General features: G+C 40.5%; 1 protein-coding gene across 1 annotated transcript in view; it reads left to right on the forward strand.

Moving 5' to 3' along the window:
- Nucleotides 1-15,688, forward strand: part of LOC139718677 (plexin-A4-like) — a 311,060-nt gene extending 295,372 nt beyond the window's left edge. Inside the window, exon 8 of the mRNA XM_071630135.1 lies at nucleotides 14,680-15,688. Within this exon, the coding sequence (XP_071486236.1) occupies nucleotides 14,680-14,796 (117 nt within the window). The 3' untranslated portion in view covers nucleotides 14,797-15,688. The remainder of the gene's footprint in view (nucleotides 1-14,679) is intronic.
- Nucleotides 15,689-25,153: the final 9,465 nt, after the last annotated feature.

Below are 25,153 nucleotides of genomic sequence, written 5' to 3' on the forward strand. Positions count from 1 at the left end.
ATATATATATATATATATATATATATATATATATGAGAGAGATATATAGATGTATATTATAATAGCCCTTATCTTATATTCCAAGATTAAATGAAATCCACTGCCTTTAGGACAAAGTTGATCAGGTTTCCATTATTTTTTTTCTCTTACTCTCTTTTTTTTTTGCTTGTTGCTAGCCACAAGCCAGTTTTACCCTTTCTGCCAACTGAGCCCCACTTTTTTGCGCTCCCGCCACCACGAAAGGAGAAGAAAAGGAACGAAATAATGAAAGCTGCTGCACCTCCTTGCAAGATGAAATGGGGCAAGATGGAGATTAGAATTTGATGAATGCATGGCACAGTGGAAATAACCTGATCAGTTTCATCGGGGATGGCGGAAACACCCGGCCCGAAATTCTAGATTTAAAAGATTCATGGGTTTTTATCGATCTGGTCAGGGAGGGTGTTCTCACCCACCCCCCTCTTCCCACTACCCTCCCCCCCCCCCCCCCCACCCCTCAGTCTTGCCAATTTTCTTACTACGGGTGGTTTTTACACCCAAAAGCTAGATGATGATTGATTCGAGTCGCTACCACGGTCTGCCCATCCATTCTTGTAGCGCGGATGACAAGTCCAGTGCCGATAATGACTGTGATGAATTAGGCTGCCATGTACATTTCGGGAATCTGTTGAAATAGTGCAGCAGTTTGCATTGCAGTAGTTTTTTTCCCCTCCACCCTAGAAAATTAGACTTGGGATTTGCTTAATAGTATCATTAATAATGAATGAAATCCCATATCTTTCTGTATTTTTCACATGGAATATGACAACTTTATTGGTCCATGTGCTGTTTGTCCTTTTATACCCCAAAAGTCTGATGATGAAATACTGCACTAAAACATTACTGCATGAGTTTATGTCTTTTGTTCGATGGTTTCTACCAAAGTATGCAATTCATATCATGTATAAAAGTATTGTTGACATTCTTGTACATGTGGGCAGGAATGAGTTTTGGGGAAAATAATTACTGAGTCTGAGTAAATGTAACCAACCTCCATAAATATCAACCCAACATGTTAGTAAAATATGTTTCAGTCCTTTGTCTGTTGATAGAATGCAATTTGAAATGCTCAAATAGCATCTTGTATCGAAGGCGTGCTTTACTGAAAGTAAACCCAAACTGTCAAATACGGCATGGTATGTATTTTCTTCTGTTTCTTGTGTATATTAAACTCAGCAGCTAGCCCTGCTTGTGTATCTCCAATGTCTATTCCGCCCCCACACGCCCCCAAGCCTCAAAAACCATTCATAGTTCATTAACATTCCCAGGCCTGAATGAGTTCATTCCTGGAATGTTTATCAAGTAAACATTGTGGAATGTACAGAGGAGAATGCGAAGCAGGTGCAGTGATGGTCGATTTGGGCAGCAGTTGCTATGATTGATGTCAGGCCAAATCTCACCCATTAAGTCTTCTGTATTTTTTTTTTCTGAAAGGCAGACTGTTAGCATTTAATGAATTGACTCTTAGCTGCAGATATTGATTTTTTGTTTTGTTTTCTGTTGTACCTGATAAATAACTGTGTTACAAATCGCAACTCCACATTTTAAAGGTAAATACATGTATAAGACGGATGTTTGTTTTTCAATTTACATTCATATCATATTTGGGCAACTTGTATTTTAGGGGATTTGTGGTTCTTGCAGATTACAGTTCATTGCTATATTTTTGTATCATCTGTTTGTCATTTTATTAGTGTGTATTTGTGATCTGTTGCTTTTTCAGTAAGGATGTATAATTCAGTTTGTGAATTTCATATGACTCTTTTTCATTAATGGCAGATTTTCTCTTTCGGATTTTAGAATACAGGCTTCCATAAATATGTAGGAAAACTTTGTACAATTAGGCCCTAATATATTTGTTTGATTATCATCATCATCATTGTGAATTGGATGAGTAGTATATCGTTTGAAATGTTATCAGCATTCTCAACAGTATTATTTTTATTACTTCTGATTAAAAATTTGTCACTTTTTTATTTTGTTATCTCTTTTTCTCATTAATGGCACTATCACTAGCATTGGCATTCAAAAAAAAAAATGTCCAGCTATGATCTCGTTGCCCTGAATATACTCACAACGGTGTTAATCACCCGCTGAAATGACCCAGAGTAAATTTGATGGCGGTGTCAGGCCTTTTCTGCCTCCGGTCAAGCATGGTATTGCAAAATTTCACACTGCCCAAATGATATATATTTGGCCAATTTAGAAAGCTTTTAGTTCCCCCTCATACCCAAATTCTAGTTGGGGAAGGCTTCAATTATCAAATATTCAGGAGAGATCAAGTAAAATATTCAGAAGATAAACCTATCGTTTTCATAGACCGCTATGTGAAAGTGAGCATGCATCAGTAGCTGGAAGTGACCGGCATTAAGATTAAATTAGAATTAATTAGAATCTAAAGTTTGTTATGTTATTGCTTGTATGGCAAATCTTCAATTTTGCATGTGAAAAATCATTCAATCATATGCAGCATGGCAAAGGCAAGCGTGGCAAAGAAAGAACAAGGAAGATTATAGTTCCCTTTTTCTGAGGGTGTCTTCCATCTTAGTGGTTGGATGTCAGAATATTTGACGTTCGAAAATGATGTCAAGGCTGAAGCATGAAGTAACATAAGCGTCATCCTACATATCTTCATTGATGATTCTTCTTGGTTTGAGTGACAATGTCATTCTTTATTAGTGGAAAGTGTTTAAGTTATGTTTGCCGCCAGGAATTAATTTTTGGATGGAAGTCACAGCTTACAGATCACTCAACAATCTGTTCCAAGCTGTATTTAGGCGAATATGGGTGTACACAGCACAGATTTATAAGCTTACTCTCACCAATGCATTCCTCATCCAACCCCCCCCCCAAAAAAAAAAAAAAACACACACGCATGCCAGTGCTTTACGCTGGCAGTTTACTGTTTCATCCACGAAAACCTCATCAGCAAGTCCCCGGCGAGGATTATGAAAAATACGGAGTGACTGCGATGCAAATCCAATCAGCCACATTCTCCCCTCCTCAGCCCGGATGTCTTCTCTCGGTTGGTTGCCGTGACGACCGGCCCAAGATGGAGGCCACTGCAAGATCTGTGTCTCCAAACGTGGATCATGACCCCCCTTGTGACCCAGTAGCTTCCCACACAATGGGAAAACATCCGGATATTGCGCTAGAACTAGAGCACCCAAACATGTGATATAAAAGGGGGGGGGGGGGGGTAATACGAAAAGATCAAAACAATGCCAAAAGGTTTAGGATGCAGGATATTGATCATTGAGAACTCTATGGTGATCGTCAATGTAGTTGTGCATTGCTGAGAGAAATTCCTCTGACCAAACTTTGGTCAGTCCAGTGTCAGACCAGTGGGCAGTTTGCAGTCATCAAACAGCATCCAAAGTATGACAGGACTAATAATTCACAGTATGGCTGTCTTTCTGGTTACTTTGTCCATCCACGCAGCCTGGGTCTTGATTATAATGATGTATTGTTCTTGCTTTGGATATTTACTCTGATGTCATTGTTTGCTTTTTTATGATATGCATTTTTGCTTTCAGTACAGTTTGCTATGCAGCAAACATTGGTTTGGTCGAGTTTTGCTGATAACTAGAAGCAATGGTAAACAACAAGTATGCAGTATACGATGTGGCAGTAGTGATAATTCATTCAAACCATGGAAGGGGGGGGGGGGAATGTCAATATTTCCATGGAAAGTCAGAACTATCTCTTACGCAGAGCCAGGAGATGGGCAGATCACTCACGTAAAAGCCATGGATATCGAGGACTGTACGTTTGTTTTCTTTCTATGGAACGTGTTTGCTGTGAGCGTAGATTTCATCCAAAGAATTCTGATGATGTAAATATCACCTCTCTCATGAAGGCAGGGTAAAGGGAAAGCTTCCGAGAGAAAAGCAAATAAACAAGTTTTGCAGGTCTTTCAGGGGCAATATTTGCAACAACAATTTTTTTTCAAAAACAGGGAAAGTGTACAAATAAAATCAAGTATTATAAATAAAAATTGAAGAATAACAAAGAAAAGTACTATAATCTAATGTCAATGTATCCTACAGTGTTATATGTTATGTGCACTACTAAAGAGCTAATTCTACCTCACACCCATTTAGTGCTTTACCCTTTGCTCATTTTTGCTCTTGGAAAGAGAAATTATATTAATTTCTTTTGAATCTGAAAGAAAGCCTGTTATTTTTCTCTGTCCTGAAGGAATCAACAGAGCTGAGGTGTGGTGCAAGAGAGAGGGCAAAAATACCTGTAAATCTTTTGTGATAAAATGTGATATCTTGTAATTCTGATAATCATCTTTTTGAATTTGCCAATAGGATGAGGTGTTGTAGATATAAATGGTACATGTGTTCAACATGACTTGAAAGAATAGAGCAAAAGCGCATCAAACAGCCACAGTTTTGTTAGAAATGGACATAGAATAAGAAAGTTCTTAAATTCTACAGTTTCATGAATCTTTCTTCCATAGACAGCATTGTTTCTAAATCGCATCTATGCAAATGAAATGAGGTGATAATGACATTACCTTACATATCTCCCACTGACCTTCAAAATGGCTCTAGAGTTATACTGTTTGTTATAATACGTCTCAAGTACAGGCTAGTAATTGATGTTCAGGCAGTGACATAATAACCTCATTTGAATGTGAGGTCATGACTGATGTCATTGGTCAATGAAATCTTTTAAAACTTTATAATATTGTACCGTCTAGTCTCAAGACTCATTTCAATGGAACTTATACTCTCTTCTTGTTTGTATTTGGCTCAGTTTGTTCAAGCACGTTTGAATATCGAGTGGGTTTTGAGTCCGCGAGATTGCCATTCCACAGCTTTCTTTACAATAAAATGTTCTCTTTCAGCTGAATTCTGTACCCTTGACACATTCCAGCAGCAGTGCTCAGACTATATTGTGTGGGGAGAAAATTCTCGAAAGCACCAACCATTATGTTCCTGCTGTTCTAAAGTGGTTGTCACATCGTGAGGAAGGGTATCGATTTTCCCCCCAATGAAGTGCGCCCCTTTTAGATACTCACTCCACCATGGGGGGGGGGGGGGGGGGGAAGAGGGAGATTATCCAACATCTCCTTCCCCCCTTCTCTCCCATTGGCCCCTTTTATCAATGTATCTGAATCTCTCCCCCCCCCCCCCCCCTTCCATCTTGCTCACTTTTTTGCCATCATCTCAATGAAAGCCTGCCAGACCTTGAACTCGGCTCAATGAATTCTGACTCAAAGGAGCTCCGTTTTCATGCTAGCATCATTCAAGGACAACACGGTGCAAGGGAATCGATGTCTAGCGTATCCAAACGCAAACGCAAATGCAAACTCTGCACGACTATGAAAGAAGGGGGCATGACAGGATCATGGGAAGGGAGGTGGGGGGGAGGAAGTAAGTATCCTCCATGAGTATGTTGCCATTAGTCATGAAACTGAAAGGAGGCAAAGAATCTTCTGGTGACCTCCTCCTCCCCCCCCCCTTCCCCTTTTCCCCTCTCGTTGAGGTGCTGTGATCATCTCCAGCAATTGCATGAGGGAGCAGAGTCTACAAAATGCGAACTCTGGCCACCTCTCTGGTGACATCCTCAAGAACATTTGACTCTTCACAGTGATGTTCAGGGGCGTTCAGAATGGAGCAAGGATAACTGTGGCAGGAGCCCTTATCAGCTGATGGATATGACATGTGCGGAGATTCTTCTCAACCCCTCCCCCTTTCCCCATGGGGCGGTTCTCTCTTTAGCAGAGTCTTGTCTCTCATAATAGTTATGTTGACATGATGTTCCTGAACTTAAAAGAGTTGCTCAAAGTTCCATTCTTCAATGTTTAGCTAATAGTTTAGCCCTTTGTAGACACACTCAAAAGTTAGCAGTTTTAGAGATTAGTCGATGAATAGAATCACATGATATCTTGGGCTTTAACGCTTTATCCATGGGCTGCAGGAGCCCTGATGTACGCAAACATCATTTGGACATAACAAACTTATGCTAGATCATCGCACATTATCTGGTATGTCACTAGCACTGTAATTACTATTTCTTCGTTTCTATTCCGTTTCTGTAAAACGACAAATGTTCGCAAGAGCTGAGTTTCGCGAAATTAAAATGCATGCTATAGGTCTTGTCTACACTATTATATGCATTGAACGTTAGAGGCAACTCCCGAAAATTTCATGCTGAGAATAAGGCCGTCGGCTCCTATCTTTGCGAAGATTTCATGCCACAAAAATATAGTGTTTTACAGTATCCATACACCTAAGTTCTGTCTCTGTCTCCATCTCTTTCTCTTCCATTTATTTTCTCTTGTTCTGTCCATCATTTGTTCTCCCCTGCGACATTGGATGTTAATTGTCTTTAACTATTAGCGCTCTGCACCAAAGTTCTTAAATGTAGGTTATTCATATTCAGATTTGCCAATTGCACCTTTTTCCTTTCCAGACTATAATCTTTTTTCCTATTTTTTTCTTTCCCTCTTTCTTTCTTTCTTTCTTTGGTCACAGGAAATTGCCATGTCAAGAATATTTCACTGGATATAAAAGTGGAATTAGGGAACAGAAATGCATATTTACCTCTTGTTCAAGTGCGATTGGGAGGAGAAAGAGACTGTTATCTGACATGCAGGGCATCATGCTAGATCTCACCATGAATAATTAGTGTGGAAATGGAGCTCAGGTGCTTTAATTGCCTTGGCAGTTTCTTTTATAAAAAACAAAGAAACAGACAAACAAAAACTTCCATTAGGATAATACACATCCACCATCACTGTAGATCTGTTCCCCCTTTTATGCCTTTAGAAATTATGGTATTACGAGGTTACTCTCAACTTGAACAGTTTGCTGTCAGTTAGAAGCAGAAAACTAATAACAGGAGAAATAACTTATCTTCTTCCAAATATATATAAATATATATAGATGTATAGTACTTCCATTACACATAGCATATTTCCTGTTGTAGATAGACTACTCCGTTGGGACACTCGAGCAATCGAAGACAGTCATTATGGACGATTATCTATTCCATTTAAAAGTAAATGTGTTCGTGGCCGCACACTTGCGAAATGTCACTTATGAAAAATTGAAGCGGTCCATCGTAACAGTGAAAGGCCCAGTGTGGCTCAGTAATACAACTCAATTTCTTTTGATGAGCGGTTATCATTATTTTGGATATGATGTAAACAAGCAGTCAGCTGTGCAAATGGCTGCATTTTCTGTGTCGTTATGACGGACAAAGCAGAAATGAATTAGAAACACTTGCGGCCAGTTATGCCCTCTAAAACTGTCGATGTAAGTACTGCTGCCAAAATTGTATGTGCTGTTTGGTAGCGACAAAAAAACTAAAGGATCATGTTTGTCATATGTCTCGAGTCCTCCGGTGCTCTCTCTTTTTAAAATCACCTCAATCTGACTTGGTGTTTTAGTCCATTGGTGACAGTCAGACGCAATAGAAGAAGCAGAATTTGCTTCCTTGTTTGACGGTAAGAGTTTGTACGAACTGCACTTCGCCTCCAAATTATAGATGATTCTCAGCAAGTGCAGGTATTTTTCCTTGCCGTAGTGATACCACTCTTTGTGTGCCTTTGGTTGGGTTCTTGCAAATTTATTTGGGGACAAGCCTTGAAAAATATTAAGCTTCTGGTGGCCTTGTAGTTGCGCAGGATTTGGAAAAAAAAGAAAGAAGGAAATGAAGCAAAGAAGCAAGGAATATCACGCTAGATCAAATTACACGGATGATTCGTGTACTTCATAAACTCCTCCTCTCAACCATGGAATATGAGTGAGACTGATGCGCTCCCGGTCCATGTCAACTCAACGAGTGGGTAAACGTTCGGAAGCACAATAAAAAGAGCCGGCGACACGCGCACAAAAGTAAATTTCCCCGAGAAAGACAAAACTTCCCCGCCCATCGAAGGCAGACGTCAAAGATCGCATTTCTCCTCGCGCGAAAACATTTTCTTTTGCCGGCCCCTCCTCGTCGTGCCTCAGCCAACTTCCTCTCCGACGCTATCCAGCGTTACGCTCCTCTCCGCGTGGCCGTGTCACCCTATCTTTCTCCGCCCTTGTACTTCGCTCTTCAATTTCTGGCTCCTTGTGTTTCAATGCCGCGTTTTTCATTGCACCTCTGCGATTTCATTTCCTCTTCCTTTTCATTTCCAGCGAACGGGCAAGATAAATTCCATTATCTCTGTATCCGCCTCCTCTCTCTCAGTGATACAGTGATTCAACAGAGCTGACTCCATCATAACATGTGGAATCATGTCAATAAAAGGGGAGAAAAGTCTGCTTTAACCCCCCCCCCCCCCACGCCTCCCCTCCCCACCACCCACACACATAAACCATTTCTTCCATAGCCTTGAATATGAAAGTCAGTGCATTGAAGGGTTTAAACTTTGAAACTTTGCTGGGGTCAATTTCAAGGCATAGGGAGGGGGGAAGTTGGAGAAAGTTTCCTGTGTAAACTTTTTTGAGAGAGAGTTAGCGAGAGAGAGAGAGAGATATTAGGAGGATGTGATTGGAAAGAACCAAATCGGAGAGGATAACTTTATGACCATAGAATGAGAGACAAAAAAAAATGTGATCGAGCTGGAAAAAAAGAGAGAGAGAGGAGGCAAGAAAGAGGTCCGTTTCTTTGAGTTTTCAGCTGCAGGCTGTAATTTTATATTTTGTTTTTCATTCAGGGATACATTGCTGCGTCGTATCGATTTTTCTCCACCTGAGAATATTATCCTGTCACTCATTCTGTTTTGTCCCTTCGGCAATATCTCTTTTCTTGCCAGTCAGCATGGAAGACAGAGAAGAAAAAAGAAACGAAAAAAGGTGAAGAGTATTTGAGTTGGCATACTGTTTCATTCTCACCTAGAGATCTCAGTGTTTCTTTGTGGGCATATCATCTTTCAGAAAGCACGTTTGTCTTTTTTCCCTGTCATAATTCATCCATTCTATCACCATTTGCTTTTGCTCGGTGTCCAGATTTACACAAATCTTTGGACTGTAATGTAAACACAGGCGTATGGCATTACAAATGGCTCAAAATGGAAATATGAGAGCTCTGGATACTTTTGACCAAATGCTGATGTGAGTAGACACAGATTAAATTGTTTTGCTCCCTCGTGGCAGTGATGGCATAGCTTTTTTTGTGTGTGATATTAATACATAGATCATATTTTTGTGCTTGGTAGTAATTGTTTGATGAAGTATGGTGCCCTTGCTTGAATAAGCCAAAAAAAAAAATGGTAATATATACATCTGCAGTTCATATGAGTTTCTCTGTGTCATTTGCAGAAATATATAAAGGATGCAAGGAAATTATGCAGAATTGACATTTTTAATCCCATGTAATGGGTGAAGAATAAAATGAATCTGTTTTCACCCACCAGAAGCAATTGCCACACATCAAAATCAAGTGCATAAAGCAAGGGCATCAGAATGCTCCCATAAAAAAGCGGTAGAGGTTCGGATGCTCGTCTTCATAGCTGACTTAGCCCTCCAAGAACAAGTGAGGAAGCACTCTCACTTTCGCCTTCCTGACAACAATTGGTGGCTGTAAATCAAGATATTCTCCCCCCTCTCGCTTTAATTACCAGCGGCAGCTACCAATCAGTCCGACAGTTTGGATGCAGCAGACACCCTCTGCTCATCTCATCCAGAGACCGGTCTCTTTTGGGGGGCCTCAGATATAGTGAAGGACAGTGGGAGGTCGTTTACGTACAGGAAGCCTTCTAATGGTCATATATAAATGAGTGGAATATAAACTTGTGCATATCTCATTTGTCATTTATATACTCTCCCTCTCTCCTCCCTCCCCAATCTCTCTCCTGTGTGTATGTGTTTCTCTCCCCAAGTAACTATCTATTTTATCTCTCCATCTCTCTCCCCTCCTTCCCATCTATATATCTCTCCCTCTCTCTCTCTCCCTCTCTCCCCTCCCTCCTATCTGTATATCTTCCCCTCTCTCTTTTTTTTCTTAGTTACTATCTAATATTTCTATATATATATATATATATATATATATATATATATATATATATATATATATATACCCCTCCCTTGTCGATATATATATCTCCATCTCTGCCTCTCTCTCTCTCTCCATCTGTGCTTATGTGTATAGGTTACATATTGCAGGCACGGTGGCCTTGTCCATTTCTCATAGCCTATCCACCATCCGTTCAAAAGGGCGATGTCCTTCTCAAAACATTCTCCTGGCCAGTGCTGTTTCCCAAATCTTAAACACTTTCAAGAAGACAAGCCCTAGATTATTTCAGTGGGACAACATTTTTGAATGCACAGGAATTGTGTCACAGATGAGACCTTAACGATTTCTGTACTGCATTTCTGTCAACCCTACAAAGTATTCATGGTCGGTATTATTTATTATTCAATTCATTTGTAAATAATGATAATTTTTTTTGTAATATACTCTGTGATCACCTTGTACTTAACAAATTTCATATGAATTGTTAAACTGATGATTTATGATTTGTGAAATGTATAGCTACTTTGTAGTATGATTTAACCCTTCAGTTAAATGAAAATAAACTGTGATTGAATGGAATTGAATTGAAAGTGCTTAAACTCAAAACAGTAGTAGAAATGCAATTAAAAAAGGTATATTCTGTTTCTTTGGAGAACCATTAGCTTGTTTTCTTAAATTAAATTTAGGGTTGTAATTGTGTCATAGATTAGGATTACTTTTTCCATATTTGGGCCTCCAACCCTGTTTCTTAAACATTGCAAATATCTCCATAAACTTTGTACAGGAACCAACCAGATTTCTAGCAAAATAGCAAAGATCTTCATTTTTCCATCAATTGTCCATCATGCTGATGGCAAAATGTTCTGTCGGACATTAGTCATCCCGCTTCTCTGTAAGAGTGGTTGCTCTACGTCATTATTTTCACACCAAAGTGACCAAACGCGGCTGACTGACTGTCTTGTGTGGTTGCAAGAGAAGTTTGATACAATTTTACCACTGCCTGCTGTTATCTGACTCTGTGCGGTGTAAAAGGACCAGTAGAAGCCCCCCACCCTTGGTTGTCGTGGTGACAAGAGTGAGTCCGGAGGACTGTGGTATAGCGAGGAGACAGAACAGTGAGCTTCTTAGGTCACTGCAGTATGTATGACTCACCTAGTGTGGCATCCCTACACGTCTGTTCTGTTGAGCTGAAATATGGCAGTGGGTGGACGAGTGGGTTATATTTTTTGCATAAGTGGGTAATGGGACAGAGAAAATAGATTGGGGGGGGGGGGGGGGAGAGAAATGGACCCTGGAGTGAAGTTTTGTGAAGAACAACCATGTCACATGGAAGTAGAAGGAAGTATTGATGTTCATTGCCTTCAAAACCAGAAGACTGGTAGTAAAACATTCTTATTGTCCTCTGAAAGAGAAAGTTTTCTCTTTTCAAATTTTGTTTCACTGAGTTTTCATTTCTTCCCTTCACCTTTTCACTTCTTCTTTCCCCTTCCCTCTTTCTCTCAAATCAATCTATTTGCCCTTCTCCTTTTTTTTTTGTTTCTTTTCTTTGTCCGTGTTGTCCTGTCCCTCGTGTTATGATGACTTTTCAGTGCTGTCTTCTGTAATTCTTTGTTCTGTGTTTTTATTTGTCTTTCCGTGTCTCTTAACTCATCTTTATCCCTCATCTCCCACCTCCTCCTCCATTCTCTGCTTTGTGTCCTCCATAACTTCCCTCTCATCACTTTCCCTCATCTTTCATCCGTGTTGTCACCCCCCCCCCCTTCTCTTTCCCTCTCACAGGCTCACTGGTTTTCTTCCTGTCTCTTCTCTCTATGTAGTTTTCATTTTATTCTGTTATATATTGTTTTCATCTCGTCTTCCTTCTTTTCCATCCTTTCTTTTTCTTTCCATATATCCTATTCCTCTTTTTCATCCCCTCTTCATCTTTTTTTCTCCTCTTCCTCTGTTCTATCCCTTTCCCTAATATTTCATCTTGTCTGTCTCATTCAAATCTCATCTTTCCTTTTGAAATTCCTTCTGTCTCTTTTCCATCTCCTCTTCGTCTTTTTTTATCCCCTCTTCCTCTTTCTATCTCTTCTTTCTTCCTTTTTTTATATCCTCCTCTTTTCCATCTTCTCTTGGATTTTTATTCCCTTCCTCTTTTCTATCTCACTTCCTCTAGTCCATCCCCTCTCCTCCTCCTCCTCGCCACGTTCCTCTCTTTCTCACTGGGTGGCCAGCCTGCCTCCTTTTTCCCCCTCTTGTTTTGTGTCTCTGGAGCATGATGACAATTGGGATTTCCATCTTAAAATTGCAATAATTTGGTTGTTAAAATTCCAGCTTGGGCGAAAATTCTATTGAGGTATGACCGCAGCCACGGTCGAAATAAACAACCCAAGTTGAAAGCCAACATTGATTGCAACAGCCTCCCTCATCCAAGTTTTGAGCCCCTCGATCCCGACAATGGAAGTTTCTGTTTTGGCGTGGCTCTCACAAAAACAGTGGGGATTTTTCTTCTTCTTCTTCTTCTTCTCTGCCAATTTTTGTCTTATTGGGCATGCGATGAAATGTTGATAATTACACCAGTTTAGGTTTCTGTCATTGGATGTAGGAGTGTGGATTATGTGGTAAGCTATTGGGTGGTCTCATTAAAGGTAAAACCTGGAAAGATGAATTGACTTTATGCCAATGGCCATTTCTTATCAGTGATTGATGCAGCTGATCTACAGTTTTTATGAGGGATCTGCAGTCGACTACGGTACATATATGAGCTTTTATGCCTGCCTCTTGTGATCGTCTTATCTGTGTTTTTCTGAAATGGTTCCTACCCCTCATGTCATCAACTCGGATAGAGTGACGTAGAGAGACCCTGTGCCTTTCCTGCAATTTCGAGCCATGACAGAGATAGAGCATGGAATCTTTCGCCTGTTTTGTGTCATAAACATATCGGTTTGGAACCAGAAGGGTGCTTGAGCACTGCAAAGTGTACAGACTGATTGCCACTTTGTTCTGAGTGATGAATATCCATTTGTTTAGATACTTCGAATACATGCCACTGAGGACGAGTCCTGAGTATAGGCCTACTTGGGCAAGTGCCTATGGAGAATGCGTCTTGTAGCAAAACCAAACTGTCCTCAACGGGTTAAGTGACGCCAGAGTAAAAGGTGATGTAAAGGATGCCTGTTCTGAGAAAGCAGGTTGAAGAAATGCAGAATGAAGCAAACTAGCTGTATATTGCTGTAGGAAGTTACATCTTGAATGTCGTAGATAATCTGAAAATGCAAATCCATTGACTATTCTACTTCTATGTGGCCTGGTCATGCGCGTATGACATCTCTTCTGTTCAAAATCCATCTTACATCATGAACACAACATGATTCCCCCCCCCCCCCCCCCCAAAAAAAAAAAGAAAAGAAAAGAAGGTATATTCAATGAAATGGCCATTTGTCATACCCTGCTGCCTTTGAAGATATACAGGACAGTGATGTTCTAGGTGAGGAGGGAAGCATCTCCTCCCAGAGAAAGTGACAATAATAAAGTGAAAGTCATGTGAAGAACATGGAGTGTATGTGAGATGTACTACACTAAATGACATCACAAAACCACAGTGAGCAAGTTATATATTCTTGCCATGAGATTATGCTATTGGTTTGATTGTGCACAAATTTTTACATAGTTATGACAATTGTGTTTTATATGGGGGCTTTCTGACAGAGAGAGGAGAAAAAAAGCCCCTTTCCGTGTATTCGAAAGGTGTGCAAAATGAAGATTAGGCATTGAATATCAATTTCATATCCTTGACACCGGTGTTAAGCCCATGCTGTTTTGATTAAGTGTGCATTAACACTCTTCAAGGGACTACACGCGCTAGTCGCAACTATCAAAAAATGTACATATGAGTGTGATGTGATTCAATGTGTTCAATTTTTTCATTTATGTATAATCAACTGACATTTTGGCAACTGTGAATTTTGTATGGTAGCAACTTTTAAATGTAATAATAATTGCCCAGTCTCAAAATATTTATTATATCACTTACCCAGAATGGACCAGGTCTTGACCTTATCGCATCGTTTAAAATTTATCAGTCATTAATCCATGTAGAGCGAGAGAAGGCCCCTCACTCGAGTGATCAGTTTTAGAGGCAAATAGTGAATTTTGCATGAATGTCACTTGAAATGTAATACCCAGACTGTTGGTGGCTGTAGATACATCTCAGCGTGGGCATTGGAATGCCCTTGGTATGTCTCGATGTTAATGGCTGGCCAATTAAAGTGGCGCTATCTTCAAAGGGATGCGATCACCTCTGGTAGCCTCGATCTATCATTAAAAGCAATTATGAATAGCGCCACATGAAACATACAGTGTCGGCGTAGCTTTATTTGAGGTGGACCCCTCAAGACCGTAATGCACCTTTAAAAGGCTTCGGAGAGTATACGAGCATCATCCTTGTGTAGCAAGAGGGAAGAGATGGCCCAGGAGTCTTTTAGGAAAGGATGCGCTCATTACCATTTAATCGCGCTCTGCCAGGAGAGCTAGAGGCCTATCAGACGTCAAAGCCTCGGAACTCTCCCCGTACGCCTGGGCAAAAGAAGAAGCGGGAGGGAACCCATGTTTATTTCATTCAAATGCGATTCGCTTTCATTCTCACTTACCCCTTATTTCTCTCTTCTCTCTCTCATCTGATTCTACCGACAGATCACCAAGGTACCCGTAGAGGAATGCGGTAACTACACGACGTGCGAGGAGTGTCTAGGGGACCCGCACGGGGTTGGTGACCCTTACTGTGGCTGGTGCACGCTGCAGAGAAGGTAAGATACGCTGGATTCGTTTTGCTTGTTTGTTTGTTTGTTTGTTCATGTGTTTGTTTCTGTTGAAGCATAGTCGATGGTTCAGTAGGGAACCATGGTGGAATGCCTCTTATTTCTGGCGCGAAACCCTTAAGCAATTGCTCCAAAAAAAAAAAATCAATCACGTGTGGTGCTGATGTTTGATGAATGTAATGGCTTTGTTGAAGATATGTAGTTGTTATTGCGTCAAAGCCATCAACAGAACAAACGAGCCGAATTAATGTGTGATGAATCCAGCATGCCTCAGCGCTCACATGCACATCGATTGCAGAGGCCTAGTCGATCCAAGGTCATAGTAGACTTTTATCACACGGATGCAGAACTTGTTGATACATGGTATGTGTGTGGTTCACATTGCATGCATGAAGAGTTAGTTCTTTCAGCTCAGTGTACCGTGCTTCCTCTTCAGTAATCCTACTATGAAAGGAAGGAGTGATATGTACATGTAATCCTATGGCAATGATCTCTATAGCTAAACTAAATCTAGCGCTCGCAGATAAGCACTGTATCAAGGGAATTCAACCTGGTGCATGAGGGTAGATTTTCGGATATTTAAGTGGAGGTGTAAGATTTTTCTTGAATTCTGAACAAAGTCCAAGCACAACTGCAATGTATGTATATGCACAAGGAGGCTCATGCAAAACATTGCTCCAAATGACAAATAGAATGTAACAAGAGACTGCATTTTTTTTTCTTCCTCGTCGAGTCATCGAGACGTGTGAATGGATTGTAACCGAGGAATTACGATTGGCAGAAAGTCATGAAGTTGTCTCTCATTAAAAGTCAATGACATGAATGCATAATCATTTGTGGAAGCGTCAAATCTCATGATTATACAACATTCACTATTAGCTGGTGCCTGGTACATCGCCATCACCTGCCCGTCCAGAGTCGGCTTGTGCGTTTGCTAAGTTTCTCAGCATACACAGCACTGGGACGATGTAATTGTCCACGCGTGACTTCAGGTACAAGGATCGAAATGTGTGATCTCTGGAAACCATTATACCCGTGTTGTGAGAAAGGTGCGAGCAAGCGCATTTGAGATTCGTTGTTAAGACTAAGCAAAGGCCCGACCCCCCCCCCCCAAAAAAAAAGAAAAGAAAAATGAAAGCAAGAAATAGCTAGACTCCATGCGAGAGCACACATTATGCACAGATCGTTGAAGCGCGGCGGCATTCAATGCCCACATGACCGGTTATGTTGCCGACTGCCACCAGATCAGCACGTGAAATTTCACACTCGCATGGAGATATTCTCACTCGATCGTCGCGGGTGCTTTGCATGCCGGCTTTGACGAATATTATGCCGTGCATGATGTGCTCTCCCCCCCCCCCCCCACCCCTTTTGCAGGGCCTCAAGTAGAGGCGCAAATCTTCCCTTATCAGTTGTGACTGATTCTTTGGGATTTCTAGCATTACTGCATTTGTAGATACACTGTACACTAAGTGAGAGAAAATGCCAACAACTCGATGAAAACAGCCACAAAAAGAGGGAAGGGAATTGGGACTGAAATGATGACAGCCCCAAGTGATGAAACATGTCTCCAGATCTCTCAACTGATGATTTTATATGTGTCTTTCAAGTTCAGGGAGCTATGTGATGCTGTTCTGTGATACTGAGTTTATATCGGGAGAGATTTGACATTTCATTGGAAATGAGGTGAAGAATGGCCGGATGGCAGTCTTGTGCAGGTTTAATTTATACTAGCTTTCAGTTTGAAGATGTTCGTGTAGTTGGCATTAAAAAGAAGAAGTGATTCAGAAGTGAAAGCCATTTGGCACAATCTTTATCAAGATACTGCTGAGGTATGATGTGCAGTCCATTTTTAATATGTGGGATAGTGTGAGTGTAGAAAACACATTAAGGATTGAGATATGATGCCGTTTTAGACGAGTTTTTCAACGTACCTTTCCTCGTTTGTTAGATTATTTCAAAGATCTAGAGTGGTGCTGATGATAATGAATGTGTTTGTATTCACATGGATGCTATTCATGGCGTAAAATGAGGCATACGTAATGTACTTTGGGGAAACATAAATCTTGCGTGGAGATGAGTGAGTGGATTAATGAATGCGCAGCCATCCTGACCCACGCGTAATGACATCCCGCCGACACCCGATATGAGCCACAGGTGAAACTTGGCGCCAACACGCAAGACGGGGGCCGGCGGAATTTTACCTGGTACACACGTGCTTGTGTTGCTAGTAAGACAAATGATGACTCGTCTCAAATTCTTTGTGCCTCGCCATTATGAAAACCGCTCGGAAATGTGCACGGGAGCGTGGACGAGAGATCTCGCCCGCGTGACCCGATACTCCCCGCGCAGCACAGCGCAGCGCGGAGGAGGCATGGTATAACAGAACGAAGCAGAGCTGTGGCTCTGGAACTCCCAGTGAACACATCAGTGTAAATCATCTGAGCATGACACATGTTTCAGTCAGGCTGCAGTGGTGGATCTCGTACAAGTGAAGCCAGAAGTTGATGTTATAAAGTTCACAAATCAAACCACTATCATCAGAATCAAGGTGTGTCTGGAAGAATCAAGGTGTGTTTATCACTCTCAGTATACTGTTATATATTCCTAGAGCAATATATGTAGTGCATCTTTTAGATTGTTCAATCAACGCTAAGGTTTCCAGTCTCATCCAGAGCTTAGATTATGCATGTAATGTAAAAGCATACCACAACTAGAGCATGAATGCCCAGCAAGGACAGACCATTATCCACAATACAATGTACTTAGGAGCTGTGTATATATGATGTGTCAGTTGCACAAAGCTGATCATTAGCTCAGATGGAGTTTAAAATTCAATCAGTATTGAAAAAGTCTGTCATGTCAATGAAAATGATGCAAGAAAGCTGCCAAGTAGGAATTTCTCAAAGGGAGTTGAAACTTTTACAGAACCTATCTTTTACTTGTAGAGAGATCCACCACCATCTTTTGAGCATATCACCAGCGTGTCATCTTTTATACATCGCCAAACTTTATTGCCATTTGATAGTCATGCTATTGTGTCCCTTTGTCTGAAATGAGCTCAGAAAGGAAGCGTACCATTAGGTTTATTGTAAGACATTAATCCCCACCCCTCACGTATTGGCGGAGTTTCATAGGAGAATGCATTAATTGTACTCTCTTCCCTTGCAGCTCCCAAACAAAAGAAAAAAAAATTACACCCAGCCAGCAAGTGTAAAGTAGAAACTGGGAGGGTTGATTCATTGCGATCAGGTGGGCTAGACGCAAACTTACGAGCAATAAATCCAGAAATTGAAGTTCGATCCTCCTCCCCACCCCCACAGACCGTAATGAGAAAGAACTCGCGCAGCAAGACAAAACTCAAGTTCAATCCATCCGCAGCCATTTTATTTCATTCTATTTTGTTTTATGTTTCTTGTCAGGAGCAAAAAAGGACCCAAACGAAAAAAATACCTCAATCCTCCCGAGAATTCTGACTCAAAAGATTTGGATGAAAGAGAATACTGAGATAGACTTTTTTTTTCTACCCCACCGCCAGATTCAAGTTTAGTGTTATTTCCCTTGGGTGTCGGTCTTTGCAGAAAGAGTTTTCAGTATCCACATCATTAAAAAGAGAAGTGATTCAGAGGGCTGTCTGTGGACAGGTATCATGAAATATGTCAACAGGGAGGAAAAACTCAACAGATTTTTCTCTCTCTTTTTTTTTTTTTTTCTTCTTCATTTCCGCTTGTGTGGTACGGTAGATGCGAGCATTTTGCCTCTATGCTGCAACAGGCTAGCCAAAGAAAGAGTAACATTAGAATCACTTTGTTCCACAAGGCAGGATTTTTCTTTATCCCTTTTTGTTCATATCTCTCTCCCTGTCTTTCTCATTCTCAACCACACTGTGTATCTTTCTATCTCCTTCTGTCACACAACACACACATCCCTTTCACATTTGCCCCAAATTAACAGTTTTAGACAATCAGTTTTTGCTACGCAACGCAAATATTGTTAATTCTCATTTTTGGACAAAAAAAAAGAAGAGTTAGCTCTCATGATATGCATCGTGATGCCAAAAATCAGTCCAGTTTAATTTTTTTTTTTGAATGCGCAATAATTTGCTAGCATGGTGTGTTTGAATAGCATGCAAAGAAATTATCATTGCTTATTTCAGTTCAATAAATCCAATATATGCCGCATTTTGTAGCCGAGTGATTTTTTATTTTTTTTTAGCCGTGTAAGAACTGTGACAGTGGCAAATAAAATCAATTTTTGCATCGGAGAGAAAGACCAATAATCCTGTTTGTGAATGCGGCTAACACACAACATGCAAAATACGAATGCTCTTATAATTTGTAGTGAGCTGCTCAGAGTTAACCATAATTTTAAACAGGTTCAATATTTGTTTTATAAGTCATATTCTCTTCCTGCATTGTAGCCTTATATTATGACTGAAAGAGAGGATGAGCCTAACCCAATTTATTAGCCCTGGCAGAATTCCCCATGGGGAGAGCTAGATGCTTGGCAAGAGATTTTGAGTTTAATTATTGCAACTTGAGTGGGCCTCAACCGGGGAGTGAAGTGGGCATTTCATTTAATCGAAGACGGGGTATCCCCTTCAGATTATTTTGAGCACCATGTTAACCAGAGCACACACATACCCACACACACACACACACACATACTCACTGATATTTGCTCGAGTTGAGCACCAGTGACGTATATACTTTGAAAGTCCTGCAAGCATCACATGTTCCCTTGCATGAAAAATGAACTACTCGCGCTCCTTTTCATCCTAAGCTTGCACGGAGACGGCATTCCTGAAGACTAACCATCTACGTACTGATTCACTGTAATTTCTGCCATATAATACAGTTTACATGATTTCTTCTTGTTTGTTTGTTTGTTCTTTTTCTAATATTTTGTAAAATGATTTTGGAGTAGGGGCTCAAGGGCTTAGCATCATTTTGTTCACGTTTCTGTAATTTACCTTCAATTTTGTTTAATTTTTTTTTAGGGGGAGTGGGGTACGATAGAATGGATCAACTTGTGTATTAGGCTGCTTGCTATTTTCAGTTTTATGAAGTTTCTTATAAAATGCTCTCTGTATTGTGTTCCAAGTTGTTGATTATCTAAACTCTGCTATCTATCATGTATTGTTTTGCTGAAACATAAGGAAAGAAAATCAAACACAAGCTTTGACTGGATGTTTTGTACATTGAAAGCCAACCATCATCACACAGATATGTAGGACTGTCAGTAGCAAATTCAAGTCCCCCCTCCTCAAGATATGAAGCATTTTTGTGTGGGTATAGTATTGATTGTCCAGCATTCTTTGAAGTTTCATGCATCAACTTTCCTTGCATGCTTGTTATATGATGTCATAGGATGTGCAATCTATAGCCTACAATCTTTTAGACTTTTAGTTAATTCCATGTTCTCTCCTTTCTAAACTGAAAGTCTGCTGTCGTGTGATTTCAAAGTAGTAGATAACATTATAAAATATTTTTTATATATATTTTTGTTAACATTACATTAGAAAATGTAGGTAGAAATTCACAAATCCTATTTATCTTTTTCATAAATAGTACACATTCCCTTAACCTATCACTGAGATATTTGTGGTCAAGTAAATATATTACTCTGTCTTTTGAAGCTAAGCAAGTTCAAGTACTCTTTTCTATGTCCAGAAGGAAATGAATATTTGCTCACAGCACTCGATGCTCACTTTATTCCCACTCCCCCCCCCCCCCCCCCCCCGTGACTGTGTGTTTGTAGGTAATTACTTGTTACATGGAGAGAGAATGTGGGCGGAGCTTTCACAATTGCACAACTTGCCTCTGTGGTGAACTCACCATTATCAACGCTCTTGTGGTTTTCAAGGTCCTAAATCAGAACGATAGTCGTGAAATGCGTACACAGCACAACAATGTGGTGCCATCAATCTTAGATAGCCAGGATGGGCAAGATCATAAATACTGAATGAAGCGGGGGGTAAAGAAATTTGTTGTGTACTTGTTGTTCCTGGTTCACCGTGGCGTGTCTAATATTCGGTTTAGCCGAGCGTGTGCTCGTCTTGCCTCCGTGCAAGCGCGGGGTAGGTTATTAACTTCTCCGCTCGCGAGATATGACGAGATCCAATGTGCCATCTCTATTACACGGAGAGCATGCCCCGACCATGTTTGACATGAATGTGGCTGTAATCAAATTTTGCCGTGAAGGCGTGCAATATTCGAAATTTTCCTCGCTCCCTCCGCTCTCCCTCCCTTTTTCCTCGGTGGTCTTCTTTCTCATAAAGCATCCCCATGTAGCTTCTTACAAGGAGGAACAGAAATGTGAATCTAATGAGGGATACTACTATCAAACTATTACTTGTAGGGTAATTTACTGCACATGCCAAATTTGATAGGCTCATATATGAGCAGCCAACTATCTGGGGTCAACTGAGGCTAGATTATTAAAGATATTGCAACAAGCATCAAGGTAAAAAAAAAAAAAAAGAAGATAAAATGTAGATTCATTTTGGTGATGAAATCTCAAAGCATGACAAACTTGTTTGCTAAGAATTGCTATGCTTTGGTCAAGCAGTGTGTGAGGGCATAACCCCATATTTTTTTTTTGTTGAAGGGCAAGAGATAACAAAAATAACATGTTTTTGTTCACGTGGACAACTTTAATGAGAAGAGTAGCTCTTTTGTTTCGAGGGCATACAGGAGTCAGCAGGAAGTTATGGTTCACTCATTGATAGGCGTCTGAAATGACACCCTTGGAGTCATGTCGGCCGCTTCCTTGCTACGAAAATACAAATCTTAGCCGCAAAAACAAAACAAGACACATTAGACACGCTTGCCTGCTCCTAAAGCTGTGTATCTATTGGGATATTGCAAATAAATGAGAGCCAAATATGATATAGAGCAACAACCAAAAAGAAGAAAAAGAAAAAGGGAATGCAATTCCTGGGTCTAGTACAGTAGCAATGCACTCAGACACACAGAAATGTAAGCCATTCGATAAGGGATGTGATGGTTTGGGGGAGGGGGGGGGGGGAGGGAGTTGGGGAGGAAGAGGAGGAGGAGGAGCGCACTAGCTTACGTTCATCAGTCAACTTCAGCCCCCATTGTAAGGATGAGTTCCCAGTTGATGGAATGTCAACATGCCGTGACTCACTGGAGCTGAGGTTGCACCCTGGTGATCTGGAGCTCACAGGGAGAAGTGATGATGCTAGGAAAGAGGTTATGGGGAGGGGGGGGGGGGGGAAGAAGGAGATGGGGGGGAGGTAAGGGAAGAAGATAAGGCAAGGGGAAGCAATGGTTTTCTTGGGTCACGCAGACTGGGAATCAGGAGGGGATTGGCCCAATGGCATTGACACCATTACTTCCATTCAGGTAGGGGCACAAACCAAGTGATCCCAGTCTTCTCGTACAATGGAGGCAGGCGAGGACAGCTGCTGTGATGGCAGAGTGATACAAACCCAGTCTCCAATTTGGATAAAAATAATACTACAAACGATTTGCTCTCCTGCTGGTAAATGTAGGGAAGCTGTCCGCATGGACGCTGAGATATTCGGTCGTATTGCATCGTAGACGGTTTCACCATTTGGTGCGGTGAAGATTCATCGGATTATATCGGCTACCAAGTGCAAATTTTGGTATCTCTTTTTACGTCAACTTTCCACATGTAAAAAAAAAAAAGATAGAGAAGCAAGAGTGTTTTCTCTACAAGACCGTGACAGAGATTAATAAACGATGCACTTCTGTGTGTTGATTGACTGTAGCAGAGAAAATGATAGCGTGATCCTTGTACTGAGGCTAAGTAGCCATATAGCAGTGAACTGTATCTGATGTACATGTGGAAGCTGTGAATGACTTATTACATTTAGCACGGTTATTGGGCTCATTACATATTCATCTATCATGTAGAGATCTCAAACATCTGAAGTAACCGCTGTCCTACTAAATCATATTTGCATTACTTGCAGTGGAATTTTGATTATGAGTAGTCACCTTCCATACATTGCACATAATACATAGGAATGGAAAGTCACATACATTGAAAAGCTATGTTTCATGCTGCCCTCAGAACTGACTGATATTGATATGTTGTAAGGATTTGGGACTTTCATTTGTGTTACGTGATGCAGCTCTGTAGAATTAGTTTAAAAATGAATTAAGCCTTTAAACTATACAGGGACCCCATCTGTATCTCGATGACAAGCTTCAAGTCACAGTGGATAGATTCATCCATGATGCATTCCATGGATAAGGATTTTCTAGAATCAGAGGATAATTATGAGTTTTTATTCCTTTCCCATCCTCCCATATGGTTTAACTTTATGCCAACAGCCCAAACTGTCTAGTTTCACTCCCTTTCCCCAAAGTCCCAAGTCGTGGTATTTATCAGTCAAGTTTAGAGCAATGTTTCAGATGCAGACAGTTGATGCTATTTTTTGTTTTTTCTGCCCACTCCTAGCCATTTACTTCATCTCAATCAGAAACCTGTGACCCTTGACCCCCAGACTAGGAGCCCTACTGTCACTGCCATTGATTTGTTTTATTTGCATTTCCTAGGAGGAAACTACAGCCCTGCATGGTTTTTGTCCATTGCAACCAAAAGGGCTTCTGCATTTTCTGAGTGACCTCAGCCATTAAGAATTTGTTTTGTTTTGTTTGCGTGGGCCACTGATTTGTCGGAAGAGAAAAGAAAGAGAGAACAAACACAAATATGTAGCTGTATGTACTGATCGTAGGTTGCTAGGCATGCTTGATTTGCTTCCATGTAGATTTCGTATTAGTGAAATTTTAATGACACTGTGCATTCTGAGATGTATTTGAGCAAAGAAAAGTGGCAGAATATACAATGTACATTGTACTTTGTCACGGAATTTTTATTTTCATATTTACTGAGGAATATTATTTGTGGTGAATGCAACTTGGAGAGTCAGTAAAAGGCACATCCACACGTATAGGCCCATACTAGTATGCAATGAGTCAAGCAGAGTTACCACTGCAAAGTTTGCATTGTTTGTTTTCATTCATTCATGCGCCTTGAGCACTTTAGCTATGTGGAATTGGCACATTATAAGCACCCTGTGTTGTTATCATTATTATTATTATTATTATTATTATTATTATTATTATTATTATTATTATTATTATTATTATTATTCATATATATATATATTTTTAATAGTATGATCTGCATCACTTACAAATTGTTAACAATATATGATGTAGTACTGTATACTTTGTATTTGTGTTACTCTTATTTTGGATGGAAATGAAGCTCAATTGAATTGAATTGAAGCGGAGTCCATACCAGGCCCATTTGCAATGGCTGAATATACTGCGTGTTTCTTTGTGAAAGGAATTTTCATCAGGAATTTTCATCAAAGAAATGGATTAGCCGTTTTTCTTCCCTTGATCCTAACAGGTCTGTCATGCTGTGTGTACATAGTTTACTCACAGTGTGGCCATATATAATAGAGAAGGTGTTAATGTATGTAATGTATTTTTGTGGCTTTTTTCTCCCTTTTTTTTTTCTTTAAAGTCGCTGGAAACGAACTCCATGGGATGCCAGGCCGTTCATTTCATACCACTTAACCTTTGCTTCTGTTTGTCTGTCTCTTTTTTACTGTGCAATTTCAATGAAATGAGTGTGCAAATATTTTGGAGATACACAGCACACGGGGCACGAGCTTCCCCAACTGCATGCTCCATTTAGAATTTCATCAAAGGAGTGCCAGGTTGTTCCAAAAAAAAAAGGAAGAAAAAATGGTCAAGAAAAGAGAAAAGCAATCATCCATAATTCAAAAATGTAAGGAAAGAAGAACAGGAAGTGGTTCTGCTTTCTGCCCCCCCCTTTTTTTTTTGGTTCTTTTTTTGGAAGTCTCTTGCGGCAGGCATATTTTCTACCATCCTTTGGAGATTCAGGCAAATTATTCAGGACTGCTTCCCCGTCTGGAAGGTCAAGTGGCCGTGGAAGTAGGTCTGAAAGTGGCTGGGGAAAGTGCATGAGACGTGATGAGCCAAGTATGGCTCCATTCACACCAAAAATAAAAAGTACAATAAAGTTATTTTTTTTTAACCGTATCAGTTTTAGATTCAGAAAGAGCCATCTATCTGACATACATGTATATTGTAGTCCTCATGAGACCTGTGGAATCGGCGCGAGTCGGATACGTTTTTGTCTGACGTGAATAGATGATAGATTTCGCCCTCAGAGCTATTCTTGTCATGTTCGCATTGCGTTTGCTCGTACGCTGTTCTTGTGGGAAGTATTTTTGAAAGTGTTCCAGGAGTTCTTGAAATAAACAAATTGAAAAACAGCCTAGCATAGAAATGTTTGACAGACTTGTAGATCCCCCCTCC

This window comes from Diadema antillarum, unplaced genomic scaffold (assembly GCF_040938485.1).
Source record: "Diadema antillarum isolate AM-2024a unplaced genomic scaffold, OU_Dant_1.0 scf00000098, whole genome shotgun sequence".
In the NCBI taxonomy this organism is placed as follows: domain Eukaryota; kingdom Metazoa; phylum Echinodermata; class Echinoidea; order Diadematoida; family Diadematidae; genus Diadema; species Diadema antillarum.